General features: G+C 39.1%; 1 protein-coding gene across 1 annotated transcript in view; it reads right to left on the reverse strand.

Moving 5' to 3' along the window:
• The window catches only part of rasef (RAS and EF-hand domain containing), a 34,059-nt gene extending 12,584 nt beyond the window's left edge, over positions 1-21,475 (reverse strand). Inside the window, exons 1-9 of the mRNA XM_033634407.2 lie at positions 20,940-21,475; positions 18,639-18,968; positions 10,931-11,077; positions 9,850-9,940; positions 8,548-8,643; positions 6,113-6,190; positions 5,878-5,993; positions 3,788-3,856; positions 3,558-3,624 (exon numbers count right to left, since the gene is read on the reverse strand). Coding sequence (XP_033490298.2) covers positions 3,558-3,624; positions 3,788-3,856; positions 5,878-5,993; positions 6,113-6,190; positions 8,548-8,643; positions 9,850-9,940; positions 10,931-11,077; positions 18,639-18,968; positions 20,940-21,262 — 1,317 coding nt within the window. The 5' untranslated portion in view covers positions 21,263-21,475. The remainder of the gene's footprint in view (positions 1-3,557; positions 3,625-3,787; positions 3,857-5,877; positions 5,994-6,112; positions 6,191-8,547; positions 8,644-9,849; positions 9,941-10,930; positions 11,078-18,638; positions 18,969-20,939) is intronic.
• Between the last annotated feature and the right edge of the window lie 905 nt (positions 21,476-22,380).

A 22,380-nucleotide genomic window follows, 5' to 3' on the forward strand; every position in this document is an offset into this window, starting at 1 on the left:
TTTTAGACAATTCTCCAAAGACTGCCACTTCTAAAACCTAAACAGTGTATTTGTTTTTATGCAGATATATTGTACATATATTTAATCGTTTTTTAAAGTCATATTTTTATTGTAATTTTGTTCTATATTTATGTCTCTTTATTTTTGCAATATTTTCTTTTATTGTGAATTTAATTTTCTCTGAATACTTTCATGTTATGCACCAATACACCAAAACAAATTAAATTCAGTGTTGGAGACTTTGAAAGCACAGCCCATTACTTCACATCGGAAAAAGCTAAATGACAGCGAAGGGAAAAATCTAGTTTGGTTAATTAAAGCTAGTTAGAAAATGTAGTTCAAACTACTTTGTAAAAAAAAAAACGATAATGTATATGTGATATGAAATTATAACAACATATAATACAAAAAAGTCACATGCCAGCAAAAAATGCAACTCAGCTGAGTTTATTGCAGAAAGTGCCCATTTGTTCACAGCTCATACATTAAAGAAAAAAAAAAATACCCCACACTCTGTATGGGATACTACAGTCCAGGTGGGGGTATTGCACCATGCAAGATCACTCACTTAGCAGGTAACTTCTAAAATGGCATGCAACAACTTCTCCTCAATTTTGTCAAGTTTAGATTTAAAAAATACTGCCTGATGAATTGTCAAGCCTTCACAGTAGTCAGGATGAAAGAAAGAGGGGGTGGGGCTGGTCAAAGGAGATTCACTTACAGTACAGAATCAATGGTAAAATAAAAATGAATAAATAAAATCATTAATTTCTTTTATGGCCCCAAATTGTTTGTAGTTTTGGTAGTTTCCTGCACAAGAAACAAAAATGACAAAATAATTAATACTTGAATCACTGTGCAAATATGTATGTAGTTGAACTACCAGCAACCTACTGTTAAAACCTTCTATTAGTTCAATTATATGTAGTTCACAGCTCCCAAACACTGTTTAAATAAATGGGTTCAAGTATCAGAAGTTTGTTCTCACTTTCTGACTGTGAAAAGTAAAACATGCATCCTCAAATATACAGTCAGCAGAGAGAGCAGCAGTAAAACCTAACTCGTCAAACACTACTGTATGCTAAGACCAGTGTTCACGTCTGATGCTGTACATCTACTCAATCCCCACTTGCACATATTCTTTGTGACTTATACTTCATACCGTGAACTTTTGCATATCCACTGGGTCAGTAAATCTGAACAGTTCTTCCACTTTAAAGCTAAAGTTGGTAACTAACCAGATAATCGATGAAGAAATTAAATTCCTCAGCCCACTCTATGCCTTCCTGCGTCTAATAGCCTTACTGCATGTGATCGAAAACAACCAGACCACCTCTCTCATTTTACAGCTAAACAGTACATCAAAATATATTTCTGAAAAGAACTGAGGAGAGAAAAGCCCCGTTTCCACCAAACACTTTTGGTATGGTACTTTTGGAACCAAAAGTAACTTTTCAGACAGGTTACCTAGTAGGGGTGTAAAGATTCATCGATTACACCGATGCATCGATTTATTTTCCTACAATCTAACTGCATCGATACAGCCTTGGCAAGTTGTCCCTCACTGATGATGATATCGCTGTGAAATCGATTGGTCAAAAATCGATTATATCGATTATTAAGCATTTGTGCGTTGTATTTAAGCACGACAACGTTATATACATGTATTTTTATCACTTCTAATCGTAAAGTTGCTCGATTCGCTTCACTGTCCCTGAGTGTGACGTCATCGGCATGTGCTGGTAGTGCCGACTCAAAACAAAACGAAGCATGGCTAACAGCAAAGAGGAGGCGGATGAGCTGGAGATTTTCAAGCCGAATTTGAAGTCGAGTGTGTGGAAACACTTTGGTTTCTGCAAAAAAGGAGGTGTTCTGGACAAGTCGTTGGCTGTCTGTCGAATGTGTACTGACTGAGTAAAATGACAGAAGTAGCAGGGAAACCTACTGTCCATTCAACCTAATACGTTGCACTTTATTTTTGTGTATTATTGTACTCCTCTTATACTGATTGAAAATCACAAGAGAAGTAGCAGGGAAACCTACTGTTCAGTTGTAATTCAGCCTGGAGGAATGTTGATCACACTTTTTTTGTCTTTTGATCAGCAGGTTCTGAACTTGTGATAATTATAGTATTTAATAAAAGGTGAATGTTTTTGCCATTAATCGTTGTGTTTACTTATTTATATCCAAAATTAATTAATCCCTGATTCTCTCAAATAAAAACTCCCCTGCACTGTCCACAGTATTCAGGTATGTATTTCACAGTCACACTGGTTCAGTTTTTGGCAAAACAAAAAAAGTTACTGAATCGATTTCTAGCCCTTGAATCAAATCGAATCTTATCGTTCTAGATGAGCCAAATATCGTTCTTGAATCGAATCGGAACCATGGAAAATGATATGAATTGAATCGTTGTAAAAATGAATCGTTACACCCCTATTACCTAGACCCTAGGTCTGCTTAGCATTTCCATCGCAAACAGTTGTCTTTAATGTGGGCGGGGTAGTTGTCACTCACTGCTCCATCCAGCACTCACTGTATTTCCTCCTTTATCATTCTGCACCTTGTTTATCGTCCACAGAACAGGGTTGTACGCCGACATTTTCAGAACATAATAAAACAGGCTGCAGTGAGAGTCTCTCTCAATGGTACTATATTTAAAAATAGCTGGTTTGTGCATTTAGTCCTTCTCAGGCAAGCTCAGGGGTTTGGTGTTGCCATAGCCCACAGGAATGATGCTCCATAACACTTCTTTTTTCTCTGAGTGAGGATTGGGATGCAGTTCACATCATCCAGCTGAAATTAATATATATTTTTAAAACCTTAAAGATCCACTCATTACTATAAGTGTATGTCATCCAAGAGAGACAATAAAAACTAAAGTAATGGTCAAAGTTGTCACATTGAAATTTAAGGTGTGTTGATGGATAGGGACGGTACTGAACGGCTCCATTGGTACCATCCACAACTTTTCACAGTGGAAACGGAAAAAAAGCATACCAAACTGAACTGTACCGTACTGCCTGGTGAAAACAGGGCTAAATAGGCAATGCAGTAACAGAATCTTGATTCATATTTAATTAGCGCTGCGTAGATTGACCGCAATTCACGAGCAGTGATTGACATGATTGACATCTGCATTAGAGCCCCCTCTGCTCTGATTGGTTACTGACTGCACTGCAGTCTGACTCTAGTGAATGCCATTAGAGACAGTAGGAGAAGGGACATGGGTTTTTTCAGACTGTTAAATGTAGTGATGGTTTCAGCAAATATGAGTACCAACTGTAGCTTTAAAGACAGATATAATTTTTTGTGTATTTCTTTTTTTTTTCATATTTTATATGTTGATTTTGTGTCCTTAATTAATTGGATTTATTGTTACGCGCTGAGACACCAAGACAAATTCCATGTATGTGCAAACCTACTTGGCAATAACACTGTTTCTGATTTTGGTTCTTTACCCAGCCCAGTGGATGGCATAACATCAGCCTCCTGAAATTTGGAAACTGAACTACTTTTAAATTTTTATTATTTTTTGATTAACTGTGCAGCTTTACCCTGGAGGTCCTTTCCAAGGCTGCTCTCAGGCCATCGTTAGTGTCGTGCAGCTTCCTGTTAGCCGTCCTATCCACACAGAAACAAAAAATAATTATATATATAATTATATATTTATTATCTTTATTCTCCAGTATATTAAGTTTACTAAGATCTCTTTCCACCTCTAATAGAAAACCTCAACATTAATGTGTTTTATTTTATTAGGTGCGTTTAATACTGTCAGACTTACTGCAGCATCTCGATCTGGCTCTCCAGAGTGTCCCGCTCATCAGAGAACTGTCTCAAGAGCTCTTCGTCTCTGCAACAAAACATAAACAATTGGTTATTATGAATATAAATCAAAAGACCAGTCAATGTTATGACATCCTGAATCAGTGCCAGTAAAAATCTATTTTTGTGTCACAAAGGACCTCCTGCACATAACTTCACTGACTTTAAAAACTGACTATAAATAAGACGAGAGATATTTTTCAATGCCTCTGTATTCCATTTTATATCAGTAAAACCAGATATTTCAGAATTTATAATTAACATGAGACACAAAGACAGAGAAACAACAATGTAAAGACCATCACTGTGATGGTCCGAGAAGGCAGAGTGTTGTCCTGCCAGTGGCTCTGTTGCTTCTGTTGCTAAGTAACACTTCTGAAGAAGGCATTGTGTGTGTGAAGTCACTCCAGGATATCCTGTTTCAGCTGTGACAAAATGAAAACACCCCCAGGAACGAACCGTGACACCGTCTGTCAGTCAGAGCAGGGGCGTGGCCTCCGTCTCTGTGTGTTTCTGTCTGCTGCAGCAAAACACCTCAGTGTGGAGTTGCTTGATGAGCAGATTGAGGCCAGATTGATATATTTTATTCTCCTAAAGCTAATGCATTTCTTAAATAATCAAAAATATGTTTGAAATTTAAGTTGGAGCATTTGGAGCTTTCTCCATGTGATGAGAACAGAGTGCAAATATTTATTATTCTCAAGTTCACATAATTTAAAAGCAAGGTGAGAAAAAGGTGGAGAAAACCTGTTCTGCAAGTCAGTAATTTTAGGTTTAGACTTTCAGAGTTTACCCTGAAAAAGAAGAGTGTTTGATCAGAAAGGGAGTCTAATGCAACAATCATCTTTCCCTCTCACTCTGAGAAATGCATCACCTAATGTAAGATCAGCACAGACAAAAGCCCCATTTCCACCAAGCAGGTATGGTTCAGGTCAGTTTGGTGCGCTTGTTTTCCGTTTCCACTGTGAAAAGTTGTGGATGGTACCAATGGAACCGTTCCATACCGTCCCCATTTTTGGTCCCCCCTCTGTTGGGGTACCTAGCACACAGATCTGGTACTAAAAGGTGGAGCTGTGAACACTGCAGTCTGTTGGTTGGTCAATAGCAGACGGTCACTCTGCTCAGGACTGAGTTGTGGCTGGTTTTGAGGCTCATGTAACCACTGTTATACTACTGTGGAGAGTTTTATTTGTAGACTGCAACTATAAAATGAAAGGATGTTTTGCTGCCTCTTGCAGCAGCTGGAGTCAGAATAAAAAATAACTTCATTCATTGGACTGACTGCAGACGACTTTTAAGGTGGAACATTAACTTGTAATGTTACTCAGTGCATGAGTTGACAGCATGAATCCATCAGCACACCTTAAATTTCACCGTGACAACTTTGACTATTACTTCAGTTTTTATATGAAGTACACTTTTAGTAATGAGTGGATCTTCAAATGTTTATTATCTTTATTTCAACCAAATTATGTGAACTGCATATATTCTAATCCTCACTTGGAGAAAAAAAAAAGCGTCATTCCTGTGGGATCTGGAAACACTAAACCCCTGAGTTTGTCTTAGAAGGACTAAATGCACAAGCCGTTTTTTTAATAATATCCCATGAAGAGAGACTCTCACTGCAGCCTGTTCTATTTTGTTCAGAAAATGTCAGCGTGTTACCCCTTTTCGTGGACGATAAACGAGGTGCAGACTGATAGGGGAAATACAGCAAGTGCTGGATGGAGCAGTGAGTGACAACAACCCCGCCCACATTTAAGAGTACTGTTTGCAGTAGAAATGCTAGGGTCTAGGTAGAACATCTGAGGGGTGACTTTTGGTTCCAAAGGTACCATACTGAAAGTGTTTGGTGGAAACAGGGCGAAAGATGCTGAGGTACACCTCAATTAAAAAAAAAGACTGCAAAGGACTGAAACTCAATTCGACATCAGTCGAGATAAATCCAGTCAAATGAGCCAAAACTAAATAATTATTTCATGAAATTAAAGATATAAACTTCAGCACAAAGCATACATAAAGACCCACACCACAGTCTAATGAATTCACCGTTCATTGCTGATGCTTTGATCGGTAAGCTCTGTCTTTAGCGAGTCCATCTCACTGTGCAGACAGGCGACTTTGGTCTGAGACTTCAACAGCTCCTGTTTCAACTTCTGGTTCTCCTGCAGAAAGGAGGAATATTTGTGTGTTTTAAACCAGAGAAAAGAAATAAAAATACCTCTGATAACTTGTACAAAAATGTACTGAAATGAATGTTGTAAACATGTATATTGTGTCTCACCAGCGTTAGCTCATTGATCTTCTTCTTTAAAGCTGGGCTCTCGTCTTTCACAGTGATGGTCTTGTACTTCTCTTCAATCTGAAGGATAAGATCAAATATTTACGATTACGGTTATTTGACTTGTAAGGAAACCAGACTGCTCTTACACTGTTGTTTGAAACACAGACCGACACACAATTAGGGCTGAGCAATATATTGACATTATATCGATACTGTGATATGAGGCTATATATCGTCTTAGATTACTGTAATATCCCAAGTGTTGTCTTTACCTGTTTTTAAAAGCTGTATTACAGTAAAGTGATGTAATTTTCTGACCTTACTAGACTGTTGTAGCTGTTCGATTACTTGTCTTTGCTCACGTAGTCATTATATTCACATTACTGATGATTATTTATCAAAAATCACACTGTGTAAAAATTTTGTGAAAGCATCAATAGTCAAAGCTAAAATATCATCACATAACTGATGTGTTTTTCTCCATGTCACCCAGCCCTACACACAGTCATGGCAACTTTGAAGGTTCAGTCAGTGGACTGCAGCTGACATTTGTGTTTTCATGATGTCAGCGGGATAAATCAGTCCTGAATGCAGCCACTGTTTTTCTTAAAGGAATCAATTTTCCACTGTTGAGTCGTGTTTTTTCCCAAACACGTACAGAGCTGTTAATTTTTAAGAGGTTGTTTGTATTTGCATCTAAATGGGTCAGATGCTTCTCTCCGGCAGGGACTTCTTGTTATGAAGCCTCAGACTTCACGTCATTGGGAGAGTATAACACTGCTGTATTTGTTGACGTGCTTGTTCTTTAGGACTTTAATCCAGTTAAAGTAATGTGTGGCTTAAAGTTCTGCATCCTTATCTCTCATCTGACATTTTATTTTCATGCACTTATAAAAGTTAAAATTCAATTATTGCCAACCTCACACCACACACCGACTTCTATAATGATTTTCAGTGTCATAATTAAATCAGGAGTTTTAACTTAGCTGTACACACACTCCTGTGATATGGTCATTTGGTGGAAGTTCATTATAAAACTTAGTCTGAGCTGTTTGAAGTCTTTTTCTCATCTTGGCATTACAATGAAATCAAACATGTTTAATGTGATTGTGCGTCTTTAGTCTTGACTCATGCAAATAGTGAAGTTCAATGATGTGAACACTGTCAACAAGTAATAGAGCACTCCCTCTTGCATGGAGGGGCATGAACATGAACAAATCTCGGTTATCTTGTACTGTGGAAAAGGAGGAGAAATTAATAATATGCATACATATTTATTTTGTAACACTGGGTACTTGGACTGTAAATAATCTGGGTATATTACTTATTTATTGAATTGGGTGGTAAATACACTGGAGATAGTTGTGTATTAGTTGTAAATAAATTTGGGAATTTGTTAAAATAATAGATGAGTCAAAAGAAGAAATGTAAGAAAGAGGTAGGGACATGCAAGTTTGACTTCTACCTACTCCTTTTCAGACACTGTTATCTTTGTCTTTTTTGTTTTTCATTATCTATCCATCCTTTTACACAACCGCTCATCCTCTTGAGGGTTGCAGGGGGGGACTGGAGCCTATCCCAGCTTACATTGGGCGAGAGGCGGGGTACACCCTGGACAGATCGCCAGACTATCACAGGGCTGACACATAGAGACAGACAACCATTCACACTCACATTCACACCTACGGGCAATTTAGAGTCACCAATTAACCTGCGTGTCTTTGGACTGTGGGAGGACGCTGGAGTGCACGGAGAAAACCCATGCAGGGAGAACATGCAAACTCTGCACAGAAGGGAACCAGGAACCCTCTTGCTGTGAGGCGACAATGCTAACCACCACACCACCGTGCCGCCCATGTTTTTCATTATATATTCTTTTTCTTTTTACTTTGGTTGAAATTAATGTAATTCATTCATTCATACCCCGCCTCTCGCCCAATGTCAGCTGGGATAGGCTCCAGCCCCCCCATGACCCCTAACAGGATAAGCGGTTACAGAATGAATGAATGAATTATATTGAGACTGAATTGACAAGAATACCGTTAACTTACGACACCTTTTATTAATAATTTCCACCAGGAGCAGGATGGGAAATTGCAAATAGCGACCCCACAAGACCCCAAGTCTTTACACAATCTTTAAGTTGGGGACTTAAAAGTCACATTGTCTTTTGATGCGAGGAAATGTCAGACTTAAGTCTTTCAAATGTTTTTCCAAAGTATTTGTAAGGAAGGTGGTGTGGGGTAGGCATAAGGTAGAAGGTAATTATTATTATTATTATTATTATTATTATTATTATTAGAATTATCTACATGCTGTCCTACATGCTCTAAACAACACTGAGCAGAGTCTAAATGAACAGTAAGAGATCTGTGAATATGACTGCTGGAGTCTGTACTGACCTACAGTGTGGTCTAGTGAAAAAGAAAATTTACCATCTGCATCTTCTGGATCTTACACTGCAGCTCACACACTTCGGTTTCATAACTTCTCCGCAGCTCGCTCAGTGCGGCCTCCGTACGCCTCTTCTCCTACACAAAGACGCAAACAGACACAAAAACAGTTTCAGATATTATTCTGTGAACGTGCACGGAAATTGTGTGTGCTCTCTCTAAGATAATGTCATTTCTGTGACACATTAATCTGTGACTATACTGGGGCAGGTTTTGAACAAATGACGAAAGGCAGCTGGAGAATCAGTGAAGGTATCAGCAACAGTCAGTCTACAGTTTCCAGAAATAAAGACCTCCGACCTTAAAGGTGTCAGAACATGACTGTGTGCACAAAACACAAAACAAACAGCAGCTGAGTCAGTGAAGTACACTTACATAAGTTTATACACACACACGGTGATAAGACAGAGTTTATGTTCCCGCTTCAGTTTTAAAGAAACATCAGCACCAAAGATAAGATTAAAAATCGAATGCATACAATATAAATAAATCAGATGATCTGATGTCTGAACCAGCAAACCACCTGTGCTGTTCTTTAACTGTCGTTTTCATTTTTCACCTTATGTCATGGAAAGTTAAATATTGTTATCAAATCTTATCGTTTGACACGACACACTGTAAATGTGTTTCACTAGATTCCAGGAAATATCTGTAGCTTTCATAAAACTCACAATGAATATCTAACAACTGGAAAAGATGGAAACACAGGGTAAAAGGCAACAAAATAACTTGAATTAAAGAGTCTAAAAAAACTCCTGTTGCAGTAATATATACCTGCCTTATTGCTGATGATTGTCAGCAGCACAGAATAATAAAAACCGCCTCAAATCGGTCCCTAAATTTGACTTCTCTCTTTGCGGCCACAGATGAATTTGCAAACTATCTGTAGCCTAAGTGGTGGCACATCAGCTGACTTGAATCAGTGACTATGCACCCTGATTCTTTATAGATTATCATTTTCATCCACACACCACCCAACCTTATCATCACAAATATATACAGCCTTATCATTTTAAACAACGTGCTCTTTCCATGTACTGTTTCATATCTGGAACCACAGACTTGTGAAATCCAGCCGATCAGCAGGCGTGTCTGAGTTTGGAAGAGTAATCTGATATTCAGCTGCGTACATTTGTTTGACATGAGGGAAGAGCTGAACAAACGCACCCTGCTTATCGCTTTTGCCTACACAAACTTCAGAGAAACAAACACACAAGAGTGGAATATTTAAAACAAGATCAAAAAATGGTGTTGGTGTTGTTCTTAATTCTGAGTTTGTTTCACCTGCTCTCTTGTTTTTCTCTCAGCAGCATGAATGCGCTGGTCCATCTCCTCCTCCATTTCACTGAGCTGCATTGATGCCTGGTCCTGTGCCCTGCAAAAAATAACCAGAGAGTTTCACCAGCCATCCATTATCTAGTGTACACTCACTTATCGTAATATTATAAAAAGAATATCCAGCTCAAACTATTAGATTATACATCATCTACTGGAGCTGCAGCATCAACAAGACCTTTAAATTTGGTTTTAGAAATATCAGATTAGTGTCCACCAAAGCCATACTGATAAATGACTGGATTCGTCAGTACCAATAAAGGCTACTTCCAGCTGCATCATTAGAATAAAATATCGCAATTGTATGTTTCTGCAAACCACAGATATGTTACATCTGTAAGTATCATATCGGCATTTCTGAAGTGACGTAGTTCTGATGACATGTTTAGACCCTTTTACTGTTAGTAAACAGTACGACGTCTTTTGTTGGGCGTGGCTTAGCTGGAGGCAAAATAGTTCTCCACAGACATTAGCTAGCGCTGGCTAGCAAGTTCTTTTGGCTTGTTTTAGACAATGGAGGAAGATGATGTGCCGGAGCGCACTCTGGCACAAACAGGACCATTTGGAAATTCAAAGAGCTGTCAGAACGTAGCTTACTCTACGGTTATCCAGAGCAACACACTTTCGGAGTGGCAGAACGCACTCAACCAACTGTTGGTTAATTCATGAAGATATATACCGCCCTGACCAACAGGGCTCTCATTTTAATGTAGAGTGTCAGATTGAATTTACAAATGCACCATGTCAGGTCGCTCGCTCTCTGGGACCACAAGTGTTACTTGTAACTTTTTTTGCAGTCCAATTGTCAAAGAGAGAAACTTTCTTCAAAATCCATAATCCATCCATCAAATGTCATTACACTTACTTTAAAATTGGATTGTCCACAAATCCAATTTGAAGCCAATAAAAAGAAAGACACCAGAATTTACTGTACTCTACAGTCCTGTTTCACATCATCAGATAAAAATCCTTATTTCACTTAATTTGAAGGATGTAAGTGAGTGTTTGTGTTTGTGTATGTGTTTCCCACCGTTTGATGGCGAGGGCCAGGTTCTCCATCTCTGAGTTCTGCTGTTTGATCTCTTTGGTGAAGTTCAGGATGACTTTCTCAAACTGATTTATCAGCCTGGGCTCAGTCAGACTGATGTTCTGGTACAACGTTGCTGCTTGTTCATGCCTGGAAGAAAAATCAGGATCTGACATCAGATTTGTTCTGCGGCACTGGCACACAGTAATGTTTTCCACAACAAGATTTCAGGGGCCAGTTACACAAAGCACCTTAAGTTTGCTCCTTAATTACGACACTTGAGGCTTACATGAAACACCTCACCAGTAACTGACTGGAAAGATCCCGTTGCATAAAACCACAGAGCAATCGTTAATTGTAAAGGGGCTAGAAGAGCGCAGCTTTGGAAAGTTGAGTGATCCAACCCCAGACAGTTACAATCACAAATTGACTTCTGCTAAAATTTAAAGAAAAAAATCAGTTGCTCATTATTAAGCATGTCCATCTGGTTCTCCCTGTTGTAGAACACTCATATAAAGATGCCTTGATTTTCTCATATATCTCCATAAACTCAACTATGTTGCAGTTAAGATGAAGTCAGAGGTACTTCGTGTTTTTGTCCTTACTTTGGTTACTAAGGTTCTTTGTGCAACGGTTTAACAAACTTGAAGCAATTCCTTAAGTATAAGACCAAGATAAGGAGAAAAACCAGATGAGATATGAAATCCCTCCAGTGTGTCCTGGGTCTGCCCCGGGATCTCCTACCTCCAACAGGAGGTGCCCAGGCATCCTAATCAGATGCCCGAACCACCTCAACTCACCCTTTTCAACATGAAGGAGCAGTGGCTCTACTCCGAGCTCCCTCCTGATATCCGAGTTCCTTACCCTGTCTCTAAGGCTGAGCCCAGCCACCCCACAGATGAAACTCATTGCGGCCGCTTGTATCTGCAATCTCATTATTTCATTCACTACCCAGAGCTCATGACCATAGGCGAGGGTTGGGACGTAGATGGACCAGTAAATTGAAAGCTTCGCAGGACAAATTCTGGGCCAGGACCAGTGTCCAGGAAACCATGAAGACCCCATGAATTTACTGGTCCCAGTCAAGTAATAGTCTTGCATATAAAGCCCTGTAAAACTTAAACCTCTGGTTTTCACACTTAGTTTTTCATCTAGAATACAAAACGAGATAATGACAGAGCCAGGATAGGTGCATCCCCATGTATCCAGTCTGTATGTTAAGCTAAGTTCACTGGCTTCTCGCTGTATCTTTACACAGACATCGGAGTGGTATCAGTCTTTTAATTTGGCTCTCTGCAAGAAAGCAAATAAGCATTTTATGAAAGCTTGTGCTGCAGCCTTCCTTAATTCGTAATTAGATCAGAGCCAATTAGTCACTGTCACAGCTTGTGGTTAGATGCTCCGGTTTCTACCCCTTTGTTAATTGCTGTTTGCCCTGTCACCACTTATGACCATGTGCGAGCTTAATGATCTTGTTGCACATGTTTTCTCTTGTGCTTATGCCAGTGTTATCTAATCAGATCGACTGTTTCAGTAACAGTCATGGAGTTCATATACAGAGACTCTCAAACTGTGTTTCATTTGTCAGCATTCTAATAATTCTTATTTGATTGTATTACTTGGAGACACATGTTTGCCAGTTTAGTTGTTAAGCTACTAAGCCCTGACTCTTTGACTGGAGCCATTTCATAAGGGCAACAAGGGCAAATGCGCCACAAGGGCCCAAAATATCCCCATTAGGAGACATGCAGCTTCAGAAACGTTGCCAATTCAAAAACACAAATGAAAATCCAAAACAAATACAACAGTGGAAACAAATGTTTCCCATGTGCTGCAGAAAGCCAAAACAAATACATTAAAACATCAAAAACACACAAACTTGGACAAAAACTGCAACAGAAGAACTCTTTATATCCAGTTTTCTAACACATGGACATTCTCCAGGCCTCTGGGGGCAGCACTACGTGGAGCAGGTTGATTTTTGACCTGAGAGAGAAAGAGTATGTTTGTTTTTGGAGCGGGAAGAAAAGTACAGAGGAAACATGAAGGTAAGTATTCGACGTGCAAGGTCCCCTGGGTGTGTTGGTTGTTGGCGTTCTGGAACAGCATGTCAAGTTCTGCCTGTTACATGCATTGTCTTCTTTCAAGATACACTTCCATTTTCACAGGAAATGTACGGTTTACATACAGTCTCTTTCAAAATAAAAGCATTACGTCAGTACAGCACTGCCAATTGACTTTTTTTCCTCCAACAACTAACGCATGTGTTTGGGTTTAGGAAAAAAGAACAGGGTTTGGCTTTAGAATCTTATTGGACACAAATATCGCTTTCCCGGGTAGACCCATCCACCACATACTTGGACTTTGACCGCCTTAACTTTCATTCTTGTCCCATCGCATTTTTCCCGACGCAGCCGAGCGCCGTTAAACTATAATGCCGACTGGTCATGTGTCATGCCGACGGTGCTATTTTCTCCTGTTGTAATGTTTTAATGTACTCATACTTTCTTCTTTTAACCTCTTTCCTTTTGTACAGCACATTTTAACCTATGTTTTAACAGGTGCTATATAAATAAAATTTTACTTTCTTACAAAAGCTGCACAGCTAAATCAGACTAAAAAACAGTCCAAAATAATCATCAATTGCTATTTTTGACAGGGTTTGTGTCACTTTATTTCTCTAGCTATATTGCAGCATGTACCTGAGATCCGTGACTAAACCATACAGAAAAGGATGCGTCAATGTAAAGCCTGTTCACACAGTTTATACAATGTATGTCCTACTTAAGTCAAAATAGCAATACAGTGATTAAGCGTCCTGCGTCACAGCACCATATCTACAGTGTGTGTGAGTGTGTGTGTGTGTGTGTGTGTGTGTGTGTGTGTGTGTTTGCCTTCTGACAGGGCGGACTGGCTGTAATGCTAAAGCATATAGACACTGCGTCCTGTCTGTCAGGTGACATAGAGCGTGCTGCAACATCTTTATAGAAACACACAAACACAGATAATGAAAGCTGTTCATTGAAACTGTTGTTAGGTTGTAATAATATGATCACATGTTCAGGATTGCAGTTTAAGTTGTAGAAACAGAAAGCCTCTCCTTCCGAGGAAATATTATTATGTAGACAGAAAATACAAATGTGTTGTTTGTGTTATTTATCACAAGATTAGAGTCACAAAAACCCAAAGAAAAGGCACAAAAATAAGTCAAGTGAGCCAAAAGTTTCAAATAAACTTGCTCCCTTATTCTGTTTTCACCTCAGGTTGTACTCTGGCTTGTTTTTCTGTGTTTGCTATTTGTAATAACTTCACGAATCCCCTGAATTTAACAAAAACATGCCAAATTGTTCCTCAGTAATTTGGGAGGTGCCTCTCTATTATCATACAGAAATACATGAAATGGATATTTAGCTTGCACTTGTTTACATTAATACACCCAAAAGCGAAAAGCATAAGGAATTAAAAACAAAGACCTCTGAATCAGCTGCACGATGGAGTGCCTTTGACTTTTAGACATTGTATCCACACTTATAAAATATCCTAAAACTTAAATTAAAAGCCTAGTCAAAATTAAACACCCAGTCTCTCTTACTAGCCCAGTGTAGCTACACATTTGGACAAATAAAGGCCTGTCTCAAATAGAAGCCTGGTCTGGTTGCCAAACAGTTAATTTTTATGGAAGTTCTTTGGATGTATAAACAAGGAACAAATCACCGCACTCACGACCAGAGTATGCCAAGGTGCCAGAAAACCATGTGTAAACTTGTGTAAAAATAGGATCTGCACACTTGGATCAATGCAAGTATCTTTAATTAACCAAGCTTTCGGTCAGAGGACCTTCATCAGGGTGACCTGATGGAAGTTCTTTGGATGTATAAAACCAGATTGTTGGCTAATCACTTGCACTAACATTAATTAGCTGCTTATATTGTGTATACAAACATAAATGTTTGAACTTTTGTCAATATGGAGATAATAAACATTGTTAGCTTGGTTCTATTCATTTTATTGAAACTATGAGCACTAGAGAAGTCTGTAATTCATTCAGATTTACAGGCATGATGAAAGAACAAGTGGTGACTTCCTAGCTCTGAAGCTGTCATAAAGTCAGAATATATGTCCATTCCTTGATTACCTGGCAAGTTGTTCATATTTCTTTAGTCTGTAAGGGTTCACCAATCAAAGTAATCAAAAGGGTTTTTAATAAAAAGTAATCCAAGTTATGGATATTGTTTTAAGACAATAAAGTGGTGTTGTGTCAGTGAGCCGGGTGCCATATTACTTGAGTGTTGTCTCTGGGAGCTAGATCAAATGAATGATTCCTCACTGTTATGATAGTAACATATATACTGGTTCAAATAAATAATTTGATCATGTTCCCGATCTTTGCTGAGAAACAGTTTTGTGTCAAAGGAATTAAAAGCTTGTCCCATATAGACACCTGTTGGGTTCAGTGATTTAAGCAAATAATAGCCCAGGCTACTATTTAAAATTTTACAGTATGCAGAATACATGTGGATTCCTAAAAAGGAATATTTCTGTGGCATAAACATGAAGAAAGCATGAAGGACATTCTGTGCAGAGGAGCCGTCTTTTCGGGCACTGGTAAATATTAGTCACAGTCTCAATCAGCTGAGAGGTTCAACTATGTAAACCTAAAAACACAACTCATCACATAAGCCTCAGTCTGCAGTAAAATTATGTAATTAATATGAATCCAATTGATTTTTCGCTCTTGATGTCTCCATCTCATTCTTACACAAAACATTCTTTCATTCCCTGAAAGACAGACGTTCATCTGAAAGCTCTCTTTCCAAATTATCGTCTCTCAGCTGACTGCTGTTAACAGTGACTTCAGCTGCTCCGAGATAACAGTGTGTATGTAGAGACAACACCACTGTGACAATCAATGTCCTGATGCCACAGAGGCACAACAGCATGAGGATCAGTCCCATGCCAGGCCTGGGGCCACACACACACACACACACACACACACACACACTGAAAGTAATGTGTTGGCTGATGGCAGTCTGTACATGTACTGTAGGTACTGAGTGTGTGGGATTGTGAATGGTGAGTTAGTTAGTTATAGTATTATTACAGTTTTTATTGCCTCTTTTTAAAGAATAATGATAATAATAATACCTTCTTATTATGTTTGTTTTTATCATTTCCTGCTTGTATTTATATATGTTACACTTTGTTATCCGACATGATATTTTGTGTTTGTCATGTATGATGTATCTTAAGCACATTGAGTTCATGCTTGTCGTGTGAAATGTGCTATATAAATAAAACTGAGTTGAGTGTTACATTTTAAAAATAATGTCTCAGTTCAGAGTTTGCTGCTGTTTTCCCACTGAGCTTCACAGTCTTAAGATTTTTTTAACTTCAGTGTGGAAAGAAAAATGCTGCATCGCATATCACAAATAAGGCAATAACTTAAGTTATGAATGGAGGAACACAGTGATGCTGACAGTCATACATCAGAGAAAGCAGAGTGTCAATGAATACTGCCATCCAATAATGACCTGACGCTGACCCTATTGCATAATATTACCAATGTTTGAGACAAAAGCTTGACACTAACTGACAGTGTTTCACTGTGGATTTCCTTGAGGTCCACTCCCATAAGAATCTCTAAAGACGCATGTGAGAAATGTCTTTTCTGTTATCTGTACTGAAGCTGCCGACACACCAGACTTATAATATTTAAAGCAAAGACTGAGAACATGGTGCTGTAAATATAAATATTCAGTATGTCTAACTCACATTACTGAAACAATTATTTTGTCGAGCCAATTTTAGTGCAGTAAAGTTTATTTATATTGTGCCAAGTGCATAAAAGAACGCTCTTGATTCTATAGAGACACAACATTCCTCCATGAGCAAGCAAAGCCATGTTGTCAAGAAAAAAGTCAGCTTCAAACAGAACTAGTTCCTGGGTCTCCAGTTATCTGTGCCAAGCTCCCCAATACATTGAAAATACAATAATTAAAAATAAATAAATAAATAACCATATTAGTTTTTCATTTAAAGTGGAAAAGTCGTCCACATGAAGCTCATAATAACAGACTCCTTTATTACTGACCTCTGAGAAGGAAACTGCTTCTTATGAACATGTTGCAATAACAAAATGTCACCCATCTGGGACACATGATATGACAGATTATTATTCAGTGAGCATGAGTCGTAGTTGTTGTAAAGGGTGTAGCTTGTTTTAGTTGTAGCTTCAGATCCAGTTATAGTATCGATGACAAATAGTGTTATTATTAGGGGTACATGTTCAAACATATATAGGTTTTTATCTCAACTTTCTTTACTGGCACTAAGAAAATACTTTAAGAAAGGAATCAGGACCTATGTCTGTACACAGTATCAAAAATGTTAAATTAACAGCTTGATGTGTAAAATCATACCAATATAAATTTCTGTTTAGAATATATAATTCAGTAAAGAATAGAAACTACTTTTCTGTCTATGATTGATTACAGTGACCTACTGTACATGCATGCAACCTCCTCCATTTTAGCCTTGAATCAGTGTACCATGCATCTCTACATTTTATTACAAATGCAAAGTCACTTACTCATCACTGAATTCTTTATGGTTTGGTGGGTTGGACATCACCATTCACAGACAACAGCACTGGTGTATTTCTTATCTATAAAGCAACATTGGGCAATATTGGCTCAGCTACGCTCCTCCAAGTGGTTACTTTTCAATGTGCCCTGGGTTTTAACAGATCTGGGGAAAACTGCATTCTCCTACTCTGCACCTGGGACATGTAACACTCTCCATAAAGATCCAGAATCAGAAACACTTATATCCATTAAAGAATGTGGTGACAGAGACACGTGCTTGTTTTTCTTGAGAGGTCACTATGTTAGAATAGTTGTTGTTTTATTGTAGATTTTTGTATTATATGTTCTGTCTGTTGCATTTTAAATATGTTTTGATCGGCTGCTACCTCGGTCAGGTCTCTGTTGTAAAAGAGATTTTCAATCTCAATGGGGCTTCCTGGTTAAATAAGGAAATTAAAGAAAACTAGCCACACAGCATCATATAACTGTTGGTCGTAATGTAAAAAGATGTGTTTACCTGGAGTATTATCCTGTTTTTTAGGCTTTAATAGCTGTAAAGATCCAAAATAATTAACTGTATAGAGTCAAGGCAGACAGAAGACACAGTTATTAAAGTCTTTGAATCTTTTAAAGCTTCAGCAAACAGTTATTTTCCATTATTGATAAACCATTTGGTCTAACGTCAGAAAATGGTGGAAAATATCCAACACTGTTTTATTCCTTGTTTGGGTTTAGCTTAGTTAAGTTTTTTTTTTTATTATTATTATTTATAAGAGGACAGTGTGCAATGACATTAATCATTTACAAGAAATGAAAACATGGTTGCACCATGGTTGTTTAGCAAAACACTAATTTCCATCTGTAGTCCTACACATGACAAATAGACGCAATAAAAAGAAAAAGACTCACAATTATCTGCTTTTAAATCTATGGATTTTTCCTCTAATGTATAATTTGTGAATTTCCCTGTCACCATCATCACCTTTCACCACCACCTTTACGCACACTGCGCTCACTGTTGAACACATCCATATCACCTAAAGTATTTCCATATTTTAAGGACATCCTCACACCTGTACAGCACCACCTCCCTCCCTGTCTACCAGCGGACAGGTGTGCGCTCTCACCTGGGGATGAACTTGGCCTGCTCGCCCAGCCTCCTCTCGAAGCTCTCCCAGGCGGCGGACACGTCTCCTCCGTCGGACTCCATGTCTTCCCCGTAGCGGTCGTGGAAGCCGCTCATGAACTCCAGCAGGGTGACGGTTCCGTCGTTGTCGACGTCCAGCCGGTTAAATATCCGGTCGGCCTCGGCCGCGGACACCTGCAGCTCCGCACAGATGGTGAGAAACTCGTTTCTCTCGATCCGCCCGGAGTTGTCCACGTCGTAGGCGTGAAAGAGGGAGCGCAGCCGATCCTGCTCCTCCACGCTCATTCCTTTGATGGAGTGATGTGGCTGGCTGGAGAAAAGAAGGCGTTTCAGTAAATTAAAGGTGACCGAGACGAGCAAACCCAGACACCCTACAGATCTGCCGGGGTTTTATTCTCAGGACGCCTAAAAAAGTATAACTCCAAACTTCCAGACCTGTCCGCTCTTATCCAAACATCTCAACAGCTGTTACGCATTTACAAAAAGTCTGATCGAGGTAATCCATTTTAAAGTAATCAAACCACTCAGTAAATCAAACTTCTGCTCCTGTGTTGTCTCCACTAAATAATCTCCCGGTGTTTTGCAGTCAGTAGCCAGCTGGACAGACAGAAAAGCTGCTGTGGCTGACTCAGGTAACGCGCCAGCCATCAGTACCTGTGTGCAGTGTGTGTGTGTGTGTGTGTGTGTATGTGTTCACTCCTCTCTCACCTCAACAATAGAGGAAGTCCGGGCTTCAGGCCAAATGAAAGTGCTTTCATTGTGCAGAGAGGCTAATAGCCTGTAATGTAGTTTAATACACTTTTGAAATGATAGAACCAGAGCTTATTCAACCTGCACAGTCTCCCAAAACACGCAAGACTATACATTTCTATACATGAAAGGCATGTATACACTGATTGACACATAATGTACTGAACTCATAACTTTTCCCACTTACAGTTTTCTTTAAATGAATGATGTACTTTCTCAGAAAGTCTTAATATGTAGCATCCTCTGACATGTTGTACTCATGCCTCACAATAGATCTTCTGTTCTTTACCTCAGAATGAGACGTTCATATCTTCGTATCTACATATGAAGCGGGTCCTCATCTACAGAGACTGCCATGTTGCACCACCATGTTTCTGCAGTAGTCCAGACGGACAAACCAAACACTGACTCTAGATAGGGCTATTTACGTTTTTTAATCGGTCACCATAGTGAGAAGCCCCTCCACGACAATAGCGTTGTAAAAACACAGATTTTTTTTTTTTTTTTAAATTTAAACCTCCTTAATTAAGTGTTTGCTGGTATGAATCACCAGGTCCATTTGTTTTGGAGAGAAGGAGACCTGCTCAGGGTAAAAACCTCCTGAACATCTGGATCTTAAGTTATCAGAGAAAAAAGGTGAGCACACATTAGCAGGTGCTGGGCTAATGGCCCATCTGCAACATGCCAAACAGTGTCAGAGAAACACTGACTTTTAATGTGAAACTGCTTTATTCTGTGTTTTTAGCTGTTTTAATTACTTGATCAGTTTGTTTTGGAGTGAAGGAGACCTCCGCGGATAATTTGGCTCGCGGTAAAAACCTCCTGAGTGATCAGTACTGAAGGAAATCTAACCAGGAGAAGTTTCAGCTGGTTGCAATTTGCAGTCCTCACCACTAGATGCCCCTAAATCCCCCTTAATTTTACACACTGCTCTTTTAAATTTGTCACGCCACTCGCTCAAAGATATTTGTTTTCAGTGGGTGTTCTTACCACTTATCTTAACTGTCTGTTAATACTTACTGTCCATATTACACAAGGAAATAACATCAAGACAAACTGCAGGGCCCGAGTAACCCACCAGGAGGCAGCAGAGCAAAAATGAGCCGTGGGCTCCTGTTCAATATTGTTTTATTACCTTTTTTTTTTATTAACAATTAACCAAAATCACCATCTTTTCCAATCCTTAACAAAAGCACTTTTGGTGTCTAAACCTACGACAAGAATCCGGATGTCAGCCCGAAGTTCTGATGCCAAGGTCCTGGGCTATGTACTCCCAACATCCTCCCCAACTACCTCCTTTTGAAGCCTTCGCGGTACATGAATGTAGTGTTTCGTTACCTGAAAGAAACATTGTCCCTGAACATAAACTGGGCAGCGATTACATTGCCACTACAACATATTTAAGAAAGCAGCTTGGTAACATATAGATATAATTTCAAGGAGACAGGTTTTTTTGCATCATGCATTGCTTTGTTCAGGATATTCCTTTATTTCAATTTTGAAAAACAAACCTGTAACGTTCATATCTCACCTGGATATGACCTGTTCCTTGTTGTTTGAAAATTCTTTCTCACTTTCCGAGGACTTTTCGTCCTCTCGTTCTTTGTCATCTTCTTTCACCTCATGTCGCTCTCTGAAGCCGCTGATGAACTCCTCTAAGGTCACCGTGCCATCTTTGTCGACGTCCAGGCGGTCGAATATGCCGTCTGCTTCTTTGGATGGTACCTGGAGCTCCTGACAAATGGTAAAGAACTCATGTTTTTCAATCAGTCCTGAATTATCCACATCGTAGGCATGAAAGAGTGCACTCAGGCGTTTCCGTTCTTCCTCGCTCATACCCCTTGTTGACGCCATTTCGCTTTAAATATATTTGTTAATGTGGTTTCAGAAAAATAGAAATAGTGCTATAAAAACCTCCAGAGCCTATTGGACAGCAAAGTCAAATAGTTAAATTTAACATTGCATTTCCTTTGGTGAGAGTCAGAGATGGTTGGGCGCCAGCTGTTAGGCGGAAACAAGTAAAACAATTTGATCCATGTTTCAAAGAAATCCCATCAGTGAAAGACTGCAGAATTTGGTCTCAGTCCTTCAGCTACCTCATTTTTATATCTTCCCTCCTCCTTTGTTTTTTCTTTTCTGACACGTGGATACTCCTGACAAAACCACTTTTCTCGGGACCCTAAAAGAAGGTGTTGAAAATGCTGTTAAAGCCATGACTAACACAAAAGTGGAAGAATTCCTCAGGGTGAGCCAGATAGAAGGAAATAACAGTCAGTGTGGCAAAGATCAGCAGGAAAAAAATTGTTTTCCATCTAAATAAGTTTAAAAGTGAATCCTCAGTATCATCATATAAAAATACCACATACACTTCTTCTCTCTCTCATTTGTATGTTCAATATGTGCACTCTGCAATTTTTCTACCTTGAAATGTTAGCAGAGGAGCTCATCATTTCCCCCCAATACTTAAAGATGTATATACAGAAAGATACTTGCCCCTTTCACACTGCCTCTACAAGGCGGGAACTTTACACCATTATGCCACCTTAAGCCAGCATTAGAGGTACTAACGGGGCTAAAAAGACTTCTGTATAAAAGGAACAGCCGACAGGATGGGATCATTGATGGCATGGGTGTGAAGTTTTGATGTGGAAGATTTAAAAATAGTAATAGTAGATAGCAGTTAGCAGCTAACTTGAAATAGAAAAACAGTGAATGAAAATGACCCAGATTGAGATAATAATGAGGTCCAGGAGCTCCTTATCCTCTGAACAGATGACGAGATCAAACGTTATATAACAGAGTGAGTACGTGATTGTTATTGCCAAGTGCTGTCGACGGGTATGTCATATATGTAACACTAGAGGCTGTCACTCTTGTGTTACACGTAGCATCCTTTGCTTACATGATGCGGGCATGCTATCTAAAATCTAAAATAGCGCTGGTCATCGTGGACTATATTGCTTGCATTTTTC

The sequence above is a fragment of the Epinephelus lanceolatus genome, chromosome 9 (genome assembly GCF_041903045.1).
Source record: "Epinephelus lanceolatus isolate andai-2023 chromosome 9, ASM4190304v1, whole genome shotgun sequence".
In the NCBI taxonomy this organism is placed as follows: Eukaryota; Metazoa; Chordata; class Actinopteri; order Perciformes; family Serranidae; genus Epinephelus; species Epinephelus lanceolatus.